At 47.7% G+C, this 13,194-nt stretch overlaps 1 protein-coding gene across 2 annotated transcripts in view; it reads left to right on the forward strand.

The window, feature by feature from the left end:
- DIS3 (DIS3 homolog, exosome endoribonuclease and 3'-5' exoribonuclease) overlaps positions 1–13,194 on the forward strand; it is an 859,785-nt gene that overhangs the window by 755,127 nt on the left and 91,464 nt on the right. For both annotated transcript variants that reach the window (XM_069639429.1, XM_069639430.1), the window contains one exon: positions 11,655–11,777. In XM_069639429.1, coding sequence (XP_069495530.1) covers positions 11,655–11,777 — 123 coding nt within the window. The remainder of the gene's footprint in view (positions 1–11,654; positions 11,778–13,194) is intronic.

Raw genomic sequence — 13,194 nt, forward strand, 5'->3', positions numbered from 1 at the left:
CAACAGTGAAATTCCCATGGCCGTCGCGGCCGTCGGTGCAGAGAAGGCCTTCCACTCTGTCGAGTGGCCCTTCCTGTTCAAGGTGCTCCGCCGGGCTGGTCTAGGCAACACCTTTCTGCAGTAGATCCGACTGTTGTATACAGCCCCTAGGGCAGTGGTTTATAGTAATCAAACGCAGTCAGCAGCAATATTCCCTTCTCGTGAAACCAGGCAGGGGTGCCCCCTCTCGCCCATCCTTTTTGTTTTGGTGATTGAGACGGTGGCATGTGCATTGCGTGAATTTCACTCTCATAGGGGTATAAGTATACATTCATGCACGTCTATTATGTCATATGCGGAAGACATGTTGGTTTACATGAAGCCCCCAAGGGATAACTTAATTCCAATTCTGGGGGAGATTTTGGAGTTTGGGGCCCTTTCTGCTTTACAGATCAATTGGTCCAAGTCAGAAATACTTCCTCTTACGGCGCGGTTATCACAGGATGATATTGGGGATGAGTTTGCCTGGTGCCCTCAGGGGATCCGTTATTTAGGGGTTTGGGTATCCACTTCTCCCATTAAGTTGTATGAGGACAACTATTTGTAGACACTGGAAAGTATGGAACATAAGGTGGACTCTTGGGTGTGCCTCCCGATCTCCCTGGCGGCCAGAGTCGCGCTATCCAAGATGGTGATTCTACCCACATTTTTATACATCTTTAATAATGTGCCAATCTGGCCTCCCTCGAGATTCTGGGTTCGTATTAGGAGCCTGCTGAACAGATTGATTTGGGCCGGGGGTCATCCTAGGATCTCGTTAGATACACTATGCCGTACATACTCGCAGGGTGGATTTGATGTTCCTGACCTCCCCGTTTATCAAATGGTTGCGCAAGCCCAGTATGCAGTTTGGTGGTGGGCCCCTTCCCTGGATCTCCCTCGTACATGTTTGGAGAAGGTTATAACTTACCTGGATAATTTGGATTATTGGGGGGGGTGCGAGCACATGGTGCTAGGACGGAGGTACAGCCGATAATAATCACGCTTAAAGCACTTGACTGTCTGGCGGATAAGCTAGGCCTGGATTGCTGGTACTCTCCGGACATGGCCATTTACAATGTCTGGGGCGTTCCTCTTACTCAGGAGGAAGCTTTCTGTAAGCAATTTAGGGCTATGGGTATTCATACATTGGGGGGACCTGGTGTTGGAGGGTAGATTTGTTACTTGGGATGAGCTAAAGGAGAGGGGTGACTAGACTCCTATAACGATGTTCCTCTACTATAGGCTCAGGGAGACGCTGCAGTCTATTTGGCCGGCCTTCCCAGTCGCCCCGCCGATCTCCCCGGTATTGACCTATATAACTTCTACACAGCACAGGAGTAAAGTGATCTCTGTTATATAGAATAGTGCGGGCTGACACCCTTCCCCCGGGGGAACCAATTCAGAAGTAGATGGGAAGAGTGTCTGGGATTCTCATTGTCGGAGGCTCAATGGGGCATAGTGTCCACACAAACTAAGCAAATCGCTATGAATACTAGGCTGTGTCTGATACACTTTAAGTTTTTCACCAGATGTATTATTCTCCAGCCCGTCTGAGTGCATTCTACCTGGATAGGTCCCCCAGCTGTAAGCAATGTGGTAGGTCACCCGCTGATTTTCTTTATGTGGCCTGGGTATGCCCCCGATACAGGCCTTCTGGACTAGGGTTCAGCAAACCATGGCTACTATTCTTGATACACCAATACCCGAATCCCCAGCAGTGTGGCTGTTGGCTCTGGTAGAATCCGGAACCAGGAGTGAGAAGCGTCTCCTGGGCATGGCTTTGATCGTTTCAAGATCCTTAATTGCTAAAGCTTGGGGGGCATCAAGAGCTCCGACTTTCTCAGATTGGATCTCCTCCATGTCCAGATTCGAGAGGCTTGAATTGTTGTATATACAAACACTGCCGCCGAACAGTAGACCCTTGGACTATTGGACCTTGTTTAGGTGTTTCCAAAGGGAGATGGAAAGGTCCCTGGACCCTTTGAACTGTGATGAGGTGACCTAATAATGTATTTGTGGACTTGCTGAGCCTGTTAGTTCCACGTTTGATATGTAAATAGGACTGTTCAGTATAAGGGTCGGAATGCAGGCCGGAGGGTAATCTTCCCCATTTTGTTACGATATATTGTTTTTCTTTTGTTTTGCTGTCAGTACCACCCAACATGGAGTGTCTGTGCAACTAGGGGCAGGGGTGGGAGAGGTTTGGGAGGGGGGGGAGTTGGAGGGTGTAGGGGTTATTGTTGATTGTTTGTGTTTCACATGTTCACGTATAAATCGATAAAAAACAGAACTAGCAGACTTCGTAGGGGCGAGCCCTCAAGCCAGAAGGAAAAGCAGCAGTGTTCGTAAAGATTTTCTTTTTGCAGCTTTCCCTCTGTTGGCATCAACGAAACCCCCTCCAACGTTTTGCTAGGATTGGATTCCTGTCCTGACTTTTGGAGGGAAGTGAAGCAATTTTGCTTTACTTCCCTTGCCCAGTTCAACTATTTTGGGGCTACTGGGCAGTCCCTAATGCTACAGCCAAAGCATTCCACTATCATCACCTGGAAAGGACACTGATCACAGCAACCATGATTGGACCCTTACAGAAGACTTGAGATGGACCAATCTGTTGTGGCAGATTAACTATATGTCGGACTGAAACAATCCCTTTCATTGAATCATCTGTTCAGAAGGAGGAGGATGTCGCCTAGATGTTTATCGGGATAGTCTGCCCAAAGACCTCTGTCATAGAGGTGATTATAGAGACTCTGAGCGAGAAAGCCATCTCAAAGGCACATTTGGGGTGAACTGCTGTGTGGGCGAGGCCTACTGGCTGTGTGAACACTGGATCCTGCTCTCTGGAGGTGCCTGTCTTTGAAAGTGTTATTTTGCAACCTTCCTGGCTGGGAGGATAGAACAGGGATTCCCCTTTTCCTATGAGATCCTGGACAACTGGGTCCCCCAGCTACCAATGAGACAAGGAATGACTCTGAGCTACGTTGCCTGCCTCGATCCGCTTTCAAGCCAACTCTATCACTTTTGGGTTGTTTTTAAGCTGCTGCAGGCCCCCTGAATCTGCTTTTGACACCAGTCCCTTTTCAAAATGATTTGAGTTTCTGAATCTACCATCACCTGCCAGCACTCCATCTTTTTCAAGCAGATTGGCATTGGAGGTCCATAATGTATCATTCGATTTCATCAAACTGACTAGGCAGCTTTGAGACTCTGACTCAACCATCACCAGCCTATTCTTCACCTGATTCAAGCTGATCACCATGCAGTACTGCATTGCATCCCTGTACAGTGTTGAACTGATTGGATCATCTCGATGCACCAATGTATTGGGAACAACTGATTGGACTGTCTTGACACATACTCTACCAGTTGTAAAGCACCTAGAAGCCTGTTGCGATGCTGTCGAGCTTCAGAACCAAGCCTAAAAAGTAGTGGTTCTGTCCCCCTTTGCCAGCCGCAAAGTGATATAGTGACCTTTAAGACCTAGCTCATTAGCTTTTTAAAGACGTCTTCATTGAACCTGAACATTGGTGCTGAATTAATGTTTTAATTAGTTGACTGTTTTTGGTTTAAAGTCTGATATTTGTTGTAAAGCCTTGGTTGTACATTGTTTTTTTCGGATCGCAATTATTTGGATGCTTCTTTGCTAGCTTGCATTTCCACCTGAGACGCATAGCTTGCCCTCAACCCATGTTACCACAAGACGCGAAGGAGGTATACCTGTCTATTTGTGCCCGTTGCCCCTTTAGGATTGGGATCACTGCTGGTTTAGTAGTGTGGGGCGGGGTTGTGTCCAGTAGTCACCACTGTACTCCTGCAGAGCAGCAGTTATTTTTTCACATAGTCTCTTATGTCCTTTTATTGGTTTGACGCATGCACTTTTTCTATGTGTTATGTTTAACCCAAAGTTCTAATTTCCTGACATAGTCTGTGTGATTGTATAAAAAGTGTAGATTTTTCACTGTGTCAGTGTATTGTATTCTCTGGGAGTAACAGTTGGGAATAACTACACTTCCCTACCAGCTTACCTCCTCTGTTGTCTTAAGCCAGACTGCATTGCTACAGCCACCATTTTAGAGAGTTAAGTCTACATCTTGTTTGAAAGCCATGTTTGGTTTTTAGTGTGTATGGTTTTACATCCCTTACTAGGTGGCTGTGGATAAATCTGACAACTACGCTCTATTGCTTCTTGCTCATAGGCAAAGAAAGCTCCCCTTTGGCAGTGCGTTCTGTATTAGCAATACAAACTGATTTAGAACATTTCTAGTACAATAGTAAAAAATACAATAACAAATACAATTTAAATGGTGCATGGATATGTTTGCATTTTTCAGTTTGCAAGCAAAAACTGTGCACATTTGGGAATGTTTTGAGCCCCTTCGCTCATTTGTATGACGGAAGGGACTCAAAAGCCTAAGGTTTTGAAACCTCTGCCCAAGGACTTTATCAGCATTTTCTTATACATCTAATCTCCCACATGAGTTAAAAATGTAATTGCTGATTGGCCACCAGGGGGCGCATGGATGAGTATCTCTCCTGCGTGAGCTCCGTCCCTGCGGTCCCGATAAGCGGTATGAGCCCCCGCTGATGGACCCCCCTCCACGAAAGTTCGAAATTCTGTGATCTGAACGGACCCCCCCGCAGCTGAGAAAAAACCCGACAAAAATCGGATCCGGTTTGACCGAGAACTCGGCAGTTCCAGAAATGCCCATCCGCTGCGCCACGGAGGGCGTGAAGTCTGGCGTAGTGTGGCCCGTGCGATAGGCGTAACCCGCGGTGCACATCTGTGCCCCAGGCTTGTGGTGGTGATCCCTCGCTCGCGTGAGACAGCGAGCCCAAAGACTCCCAAGGACACCGGGCGGCTGCACGGGGTGAGTGAGAGACTTCTACGCAAAACTCTGCGGTACCAGAGCCCGTGCCCGGCGGTGCCGCGTAACACGCGTGACCCCAAACCCTGCCGCGGGGCTCATGCGGTGAACCGTAACCCGGGGACTGCGTGCCACCCGAACCTCCCTGCAGTGGCACTGCACAAGACCCCCCTGAATGCTGTGTGGGAAGAAGGGCATTGGATACCACGCGGATTAAAGGACACATTGCGGTTTAGAGGAAACGCCGGTCCCCACACTTGCTTTCCGCTCCCTGCCTATCTAAGCCATACGCTCCCTGCACAACATACTACGGCGGAGGGATAAGAGCGGTCGGTTGGACTCCCACCAATTGCAGTGTAGCCTCTCTGCCCACGCACACTCCAGAACCACACATACCCCACGTTAGGGGCCTGCGTTGCGGACACCCATGACTCCCCCCCGCGGAGCTGAACCGAGGAGTTGTCCCACATCATACGAAGTGCTGGAGACCGGAGACAATACGGATCCCACAACCCGAGCATCCCCATAGAGGGTAGGGCCCCCTACTCAGGGGCGTGTGCCTCCTCTAACCCGGATTTTGTCGCATGGACCTATGCCACAAACTGGCCAGATTTGCCTATGAACCGTAGGTCCCGCCTTGCGGATCTACAGGTGCAATGACCACGGACCCATCGGAAGCGGGTGCCACCGCCACCAAAGGAGACATTGCCACACTATTGAACGAAATGAAAAACATGGGAGCCAACCTAGGTGGCAAAATCGACAAAATCACTCAGAGGATGGACAGATTCGAAGAACGATTGGAAAGTGTGGAAAATAACCAGGCCTCGATTGACACCCTTGAAGTTCAGATGGACGTACGGATCCGAAACATCGAAAAAAGAGAAGTCGAGGCTCGGCTCAAGATGGATGACTTAGAAAACAGAGAAAGGAGGAATAACCTCCGCTTTTTTGGCATTCCGGAACGCGAAGGCGAAACTGAAAAAGATCTCAAAGACACCATCCACGACATCATTAGAATATTGATCGCCGATGAAGACATCGATGAGCCCAAAACCGAACGCATACATAGAGCCGGTGGGCCACCTGGCGGTCCGCGGTCTGTTCTGGCCAGATTTCATCGATACCAAGACAAAGCTAGAATTCTTGAGAAGGCCAGGTCTGGAGGCCCGCTCACAATGGGAGGCGCTCAAATCACCATCTTTCAAGATTTATCCTCGCTAACTTTAGCCCTGAGACGCCTTTGCAGCCCCCTGACGAAATGGCTCAAGGACCAGGGCATAAGGTATAGATGGGGATATCCCTTCTCGCTTACCTTTGAGCACGGCAGCAGGAAAATAGTCCTACGCTCTGAAAACGAAATCAAAGACTGCATCGTCGATCTCCTCGGTGCAGACCCGCGGAGCAAGGAAGGCGGCGACGATGGACGACTGGGATCGCAGTGGGAGCTCCAGGGCCCTAGGCGCAAGAGGTTAAAGGGATCGAGAAAATTTAGACGCCCCAACAACACCCCCGATCATGATTAAACAAGAGAAGCCGCTTTGGAATTGTGCTGGCTACAGTCATATCTAAAACACGTGGCACTGTCTCCCACGGAGGATGCAACATAGCGAAATCACCCGCTTTGGTGCTGCTGCGGGCAGTGCACCCCCCAGGAATGGGAGATGACGTGAACTCCTGCGGAAAGACCTGAAAGCCACACGTAACGTTGAAACTTTCACATGTTTGTTGTTATTACTGTTGAAATTGCATAATGTTTGGGGGAGAGGGGGAAGAGATGGGGGCTCACCCTTAAGTTACGATGGTAAATTTGCTCCAGACCATAGGTCAACGGTCCCAACTGATGGTCCGCCGACGGACTGCATACTCTCATCCAGTCTGTCCCGGATGCCGTCAACAGCTGCCGATGCAGCATCCCCTGTTTGCAAGCTCAAGCGAGCACCATCAATTATGGTGGAATACGGGAAAAGGGGAGAGAGGTAACGAACACTTGGGACATGTACAGATAACAATACGTTTGCTCCAAAGTATCACAGCCAAGATGGCACAGGGTACCCACTTGCCTTTCTGGCCGCTGATGGTGAGAGATCCTAGTCTGCAAACCGCTGATGGCATCACATGAGAAGTCTAAGGGCAAGGGTCTCCTCAGAATTGGGACTATCAATGTGAAGAGACTGAATTCCCCTACTAAGAGATCGCTAGTGCACAGAGAGTTCCGAAGATCCGACATTGACATTCTCCTCATACAAGAGACGAAATTTGCCAGAGGAGAGGAGCGAACGGTCCTGGGGAATCAAGGAGGTATGGAATTCTGGGGCTCTGGCCCACTCAGGAAAGGAGGGGTTGGGATTCTCATCAAGAAGGGAGTAGGCTTTGAGCTAGAGAAGACCTGGTCGGATGTGAGTGGGCGGGCCCTCCTGCTAGTGGGGAAAATCGCAAGAGTTCAGGTCACGATTGCTACCATATACTCGCCTAATAGCGGGCAAGCTGCATTCCTTCGGAGAACGATTCCCAAAATAGTACTAGAGACTGCAGGCCACCTCATTATAGGAGGCGACTTTAATCAGTGGGTGGACCCATCTGTTGACTGGAGGCCAGGCAACCCTGACACGCGGGCCCAGCATAGAGGGGACCGTACTGAATTCGCTGTCATGATGGAACTTTACGATCTACGAGATGTGTGGAGAATACAACATCCTGACGAAGGGGGTTTCACCTTTTACTCGAACCCCCATCGCACATTCTCACGCATAGACTTATATATTCCTCGCACCTGACCTTGCAAGGTCAACAAGTCATACCAACTTTGTCCCGACAACATGGACAGACCATGACATGGTCCTAGCAGATGTCGAATGGGCCGACCTGCCTGTCGCTTAGGGATCCTGGCGATGCAATGAGTCCCTCTAGACCGACGCGGCGTTCAGAAATGAAATGGAGACCGAGATCGAAGAATATTTCAAGACGAATGACAACGGGGAGGTCTCCAAACAAGTGATCTGGGAAGCGGGGAATGCCACTTGGAGAAGTATATTAATACGTGAGGGCTCCTCTAAAAAAAGAGAGCGTAAAATTGTAGAAAACAAGCTCTGCAAAGAAATATACCAGCTGGAGGCGGAAACAAGAGACAAAACGTCGGTGGACTCCTCCAAACTAGACATGGCCCAGCGTAAAAGAGAGGAACTACGGCTGTTAGAACACGGCCAGGTGGTGCGGAAATTGCAATTCCTGAAACAGACATATTATGAGAAGGGGGACAAGGCTGATGCACTCTTAGCCGCCAGGCTCAGGGAAAGGAGGGAAGAACGCAAGGTGAAAGAGAAAAGAGCCCACCAACCCTGCGATGCACCCACCCCACTCGATACCCGAGAGCTTCGCCAATTTCTACGAAAACCTATATACCTCCGAGCTGCTTGCGGCTCATTCTGATATATCCTCTTACCTGTCCCCAATTACTATGCCTACAATAACACACACAGAGACCGAACTCCTCGATAGCCCAATAACTGGACACGAGAGGCGATCAAACGGCTTACACTGGGGAAGTCACCGGGCGAGGACGGTTACACGGCCGGCTTCTATAAGACCTTCGCTAAGCAACTGTCACCCTTTCTCACGGAACTCTTTAATGAGATAATGAGTTCTGGGATCGCACCAGATTCCTTTAAGAAGGCCCTCATAACTGTCATCCCTAAAGAGGGTAGAGATCCCAAATTATGCGGGTCATACCGCCCCATTTCCCTCCTCAACCTCGATGCGAAGATTTATGCACAAGTATTGGCAGCCAGACTGGAAACTTTAATGCCCAATCTGGTCCACCCTGACCAGGTGGGATTTATCCTTGGGAGGCAGGGCGCCGACACCATGCGTAAAACTCTACACCTTGTTCACGTGGGGCACAGTATACCAGATGATCTGGCCCTCCTATCGATTGACGCAGAAAAAGCCTTCGATAGGGTGGAATGGGATTTCCTGGGTGCAGTACTCCAGAAAGTAGGGATAGGCTCTAAATTCCGTGATGGGGTACGAGCAATATACACCTCTCCCAAAGCATCAATATTTGTGAACAGGGAATATTCCAGATGGTTTGAATTGCAACGGGGGACCAGACAGGGATGCCCACTCTCCGCGATCCTGTCTGCACTTTCCCTGGAGCCCTTAGCCCAAAAAATAAGGAACGACCCCCGAATAGAGGGAATACGGCTGGGAGGGACGGAATACAAGGCAGGGTTGTACGCTGATGATATCCTTCTTCACCTAACTAAACCTACGACCTCCATCCCCCATGCCCTAACTCTAATAGAAGAATACGGCCGGTTCTCTGGGTTTAAAGTAAACATGTCCAAATCCATACTCTTTCCACTCCAAGGTACCCCAGATGATAATGACACCAAGTTCCTCCCCTTAGGGCTCAAGGTAGAACACATGACATTACGATACTTGGGCATACAGATCACCAAAACCCTAGATGACCTCTATGAGGCCAACTTCCCCCCGCTCCTTCGAAACTTCGAGAGAGACCTTGAGAAATGGAGCAAACTGACAATCTCTTGGCTGGGGCGCATCAATGCCGTCAAGATAGTGTGCCTCCCCCGTTTCCTCTACCCCTTTCAGATGTTACCGATAGAGATACCCCAAAAATTCTTCGTGGATGCCCGAAAGATCATGCTGCGGTTCCTCTGGCAGGGAAAAAGACCGAGGATCTCTTACGACACACTTATTCTCCCCAAGGATAGGGGAGGATTAGGTCTTCCCAATCTGAGAAAATACTACAATGCCACTCAGTTGCGTGTCCTAATTCCACACTTCAGGGACCACAAACACCTGCAATGGGTCCAGATGGACAACCACTACTTGTCCCCCGCCACAGTGGCAGAGTGGCTGTGGACGCCATACCAACGGGTCCAGAAGATAATTAAGCACCACCCCATACTAACCACCATATGGGCTATATGGCGCACTGGGAAAGAGATGCGAGAGGTTACCACCTGGCCATCCCCGCTCAGTCACTTGTGGTCTCCTGGCATAAATGACCAAATCCCGAACCTAGACCGGTTCCGGTCATGGTACGAGGCAAGCCTGGAGAGGGTGGGACAACTCCAGAGAAAGGATGCATTTATCACACTACCTGACCTGACCTGACAACGGCACTGGGGATAGGTACTCTATCGACATTCCACTTCATCCAGCTAAAAGGGGTGTTAACGAGAACCGAATGGAGAGAAAAACTGAGAAGAGATCTTACCGCCTTTGAGAAACTCCTAGACTCTAGAACAGAAATGAAAGGCCTTATTTCAATAATGTATCAAACGCTATTGGGAGCAGGCGGTGGGACTACGGAACCCCTTAGGGCCAGATGGGAAAAAGTCCTCGCGAAGAGATACTTCCCGAACAATGGGACTTAATGTGCAGATCTGCACCTAAATCCTCCATATCCAACCAATATAAGCTGCATGCAATAAAACTCCTACACAGATGGCAATACGATCCGCTTCGACTCTCCAAAATGTCCCAGTCCATGAGCCCAAAGTGCTGGAGAAACTGCAGAGAAAATGCCAACTACTGGCACATGTGGTGGAGCTGCCCGCACATCAAAGTGTTATGGACTGAAGTCCTGGGATGGATCAAAGAAGTGGATGACATCCATAGAGAACTTGACCCACACCTTGTTCTGTTTGGCCTTGAAAGAGTCGAGGAGGATTGGTTTCGGGTCAAAGGCCTGGCTCCCCAGCTATTACTGGCTGCGAGAACCCTAATAGCGACCAAGTGGAAATCCCCCCAGGTTCCTGGTAAGACCGAGCGGATTAAATTGGCCACGTGCATTTATGTGATGGAAACAATCACTGCCTCCCTGCACAATAAATCGGTGAAATGCGAAACTCTATGGATGGACTTCAAGAATACATATATCACACCTACTTACGACTCCCAACCAGAGGGACCCCCAAAAACCTCACCGAATGATGCTACACCTAAGGAACATTACAAAGGATGAGACTCATTTCCAGCGACCATGGTACTATCGGATGTGACACTGTGTCAATCATATGATACTAATACTTTTGTCAAACTATTGTACCCGTGAAGTACACCAACCCAAGTGGGGGGGGGAGGGATGGGAATGGGTTATGGCGAACAGTCAATGAAATACTTCCAGATAATCGGGACTGTCGCACTACCAAGAGATTCTAGTATACTGTTTTATTATGCACCATTTGTTCGACTTGTACCTCTTTTAGACGTATGATCTTGTTTGAATACTGTTTGCTTCTTTTTGTTTCTCGCAAAACCAATGAAGCTAAATTAAAAAAAAAAATGTAATTGCTGCATGGTCAAAAATTGGTCATCTGGTTTTGTTTCTGTTAACTTTTCAAACCACTGTTTAAAAACAGTGCAACCAAATGTTGAATTACACTGATATTGTAAACATAATTTACCTATACTCGGCTTTGATCTATGTTTTAAGGACACCAACTATCACATAGAAGTGCTTTCAGCTATATTTTTCAGATATAATCCCTAATTACACTGGTAGTGCCTCCTCTACAACTGATGAAAATGCAGAGTACAGGATCAAAATTGTGCTGAAAGTTAATTATTAGATGAAAATGAGGTCTCCTCAGTAAATTGGTTTTAGAAATCTTGGTTTAGTGATGGGATTGCCACACTTACCATATTAAAGCACAATGATGGTGACAGTGACTTTGCTAAAGTTTTTGATTTCACAAAATGTACTTTTTTTTAAATCACAACCGTTGTTTCTCTTAGATCCCAACAATTACTGTTGAAGGTACAACATTTTATATGTTTGACAAAGTTAAAGTGAGAATTACTTTAGATGCTTCGAACATCCAGCATCAAAAGATCCGGATGGGATTGGTTGAACCAGAGGTATGTTTCTGAGTTAAATTGAATAATGGCATTTTGTGAAATGAGCAACTAAAAAGTAAATGTGATTTATTTTCAAAATATTTCCATACTTGTGTGTTGAGAGAACGCTGGCAGACACTGAGGGCAGGACTATAGCGTTGGTAGGCAAGCTGGAAGAGAGGGATATATGCGTCGTATATTCATTCGTATGCCCCCAACACGGATGATGAGAACTATTTTCCTTCAGTATTGAAAATGGTTGGAGGTTACAGGTCCGACTTGTATATTTGGGGGTTAGGGGGATTTCAATTGTTTTCTACATCAAGAATTGGATTGGACAGGGAAGATGGGTCCTTCCTAACCAGCATCTGAGACACTATGCTAGGTCACTGCACACCTAGATTTGGTATAACTGTGGCAGGAATCTCAAAGGCGGGAAAAGGGTTATCCATTTCATTTGTGTTCACGATTCATATTCCAGATCGAATTACTTGTTTGTGGGGAGGGAACATTTTTACTTATTTACAGGCACCAAATGTCTAGGAAGAGTTATCTCGGACCACTATCTGTTGGTAACGTCCCTTAGAGGACCACTGAGGAGGTTTACCATTTCGCTATGGAGGTTGGGGACAGGGACCTTGGAGGATGCAGCCATTTCTATGACACCGAGGGAGGCCATAACTTTGTTTTTTTAATTGAATGAAGGATAAGTGGCTGATGTAGGCATACAATGGGAAGAATGAGAGGGATATGTATGTCCAAGATGATGGGAGTTAGAAAAACCTTAAGTGAATCCCTGAAAGGAAAAGAGATGGTGATCCAGCACCTGGAAGGCGACCTGGCAAAAGGGGCTCAAGTAGGAGACGAACTAGCAGAGGCAATGAGGTCTCACAAGGAAAAACAGGAGTCTGTCCAAATTTGACCATAGTCATTACACTATGAAAATACATGGGAAAGGGGATAAGGCAGGCCGGGCCACCCGTTGGCATGGCTTACAAAGCAAAAACATCTCAGGTCTACGATAACCCAGATGCAAGATCAGGAGGGTAATATAGTACTGTCACAACAAGGGATAAACAAGGTATTCCAAAAGTACTATATACAGCTTTATACAACTAAGGGCACATATTCAGAATTGGAAGCTACGGATCTGGTGAACCTAGTGAAACTGCTGAGTTTGGCAGGGGATAGTAGTGACGGGTTGGAGGCAACGATAGAAGAGGGGGAAATTCTACACGCCATTACATCCATACAAACCAATGAAGCTCATGGGAGTGAAGGGTTCCCGGTCAAATTCTATTGAGACTTTGCAGAAATTCTTATCCCGCAACTGAAAAGGGTACACACTGTCCTCCAGATAAGATTTTGTGGTGGGAGTATTTTACTCCTTATTTTTAAACTTTGAGAGTAAATGTGATTGAAAGAGAGTAAACATTAC

The sequence above is a fragment of the Ambystoma mexicanum genome, chromosome 7q (assembly GCF_040938575.1).
Source record: "Ambystoma mexicanum isolate Mex_15411 chromosome 7q, UKY_AmexF1_1, whole genome shotgun sequence".
NCBI lineage: Eukaryota > Metazoa > Chordata > Amphibia > Caudata > Ambystomatidae > Ambystoma > Ambystoma mexicanum.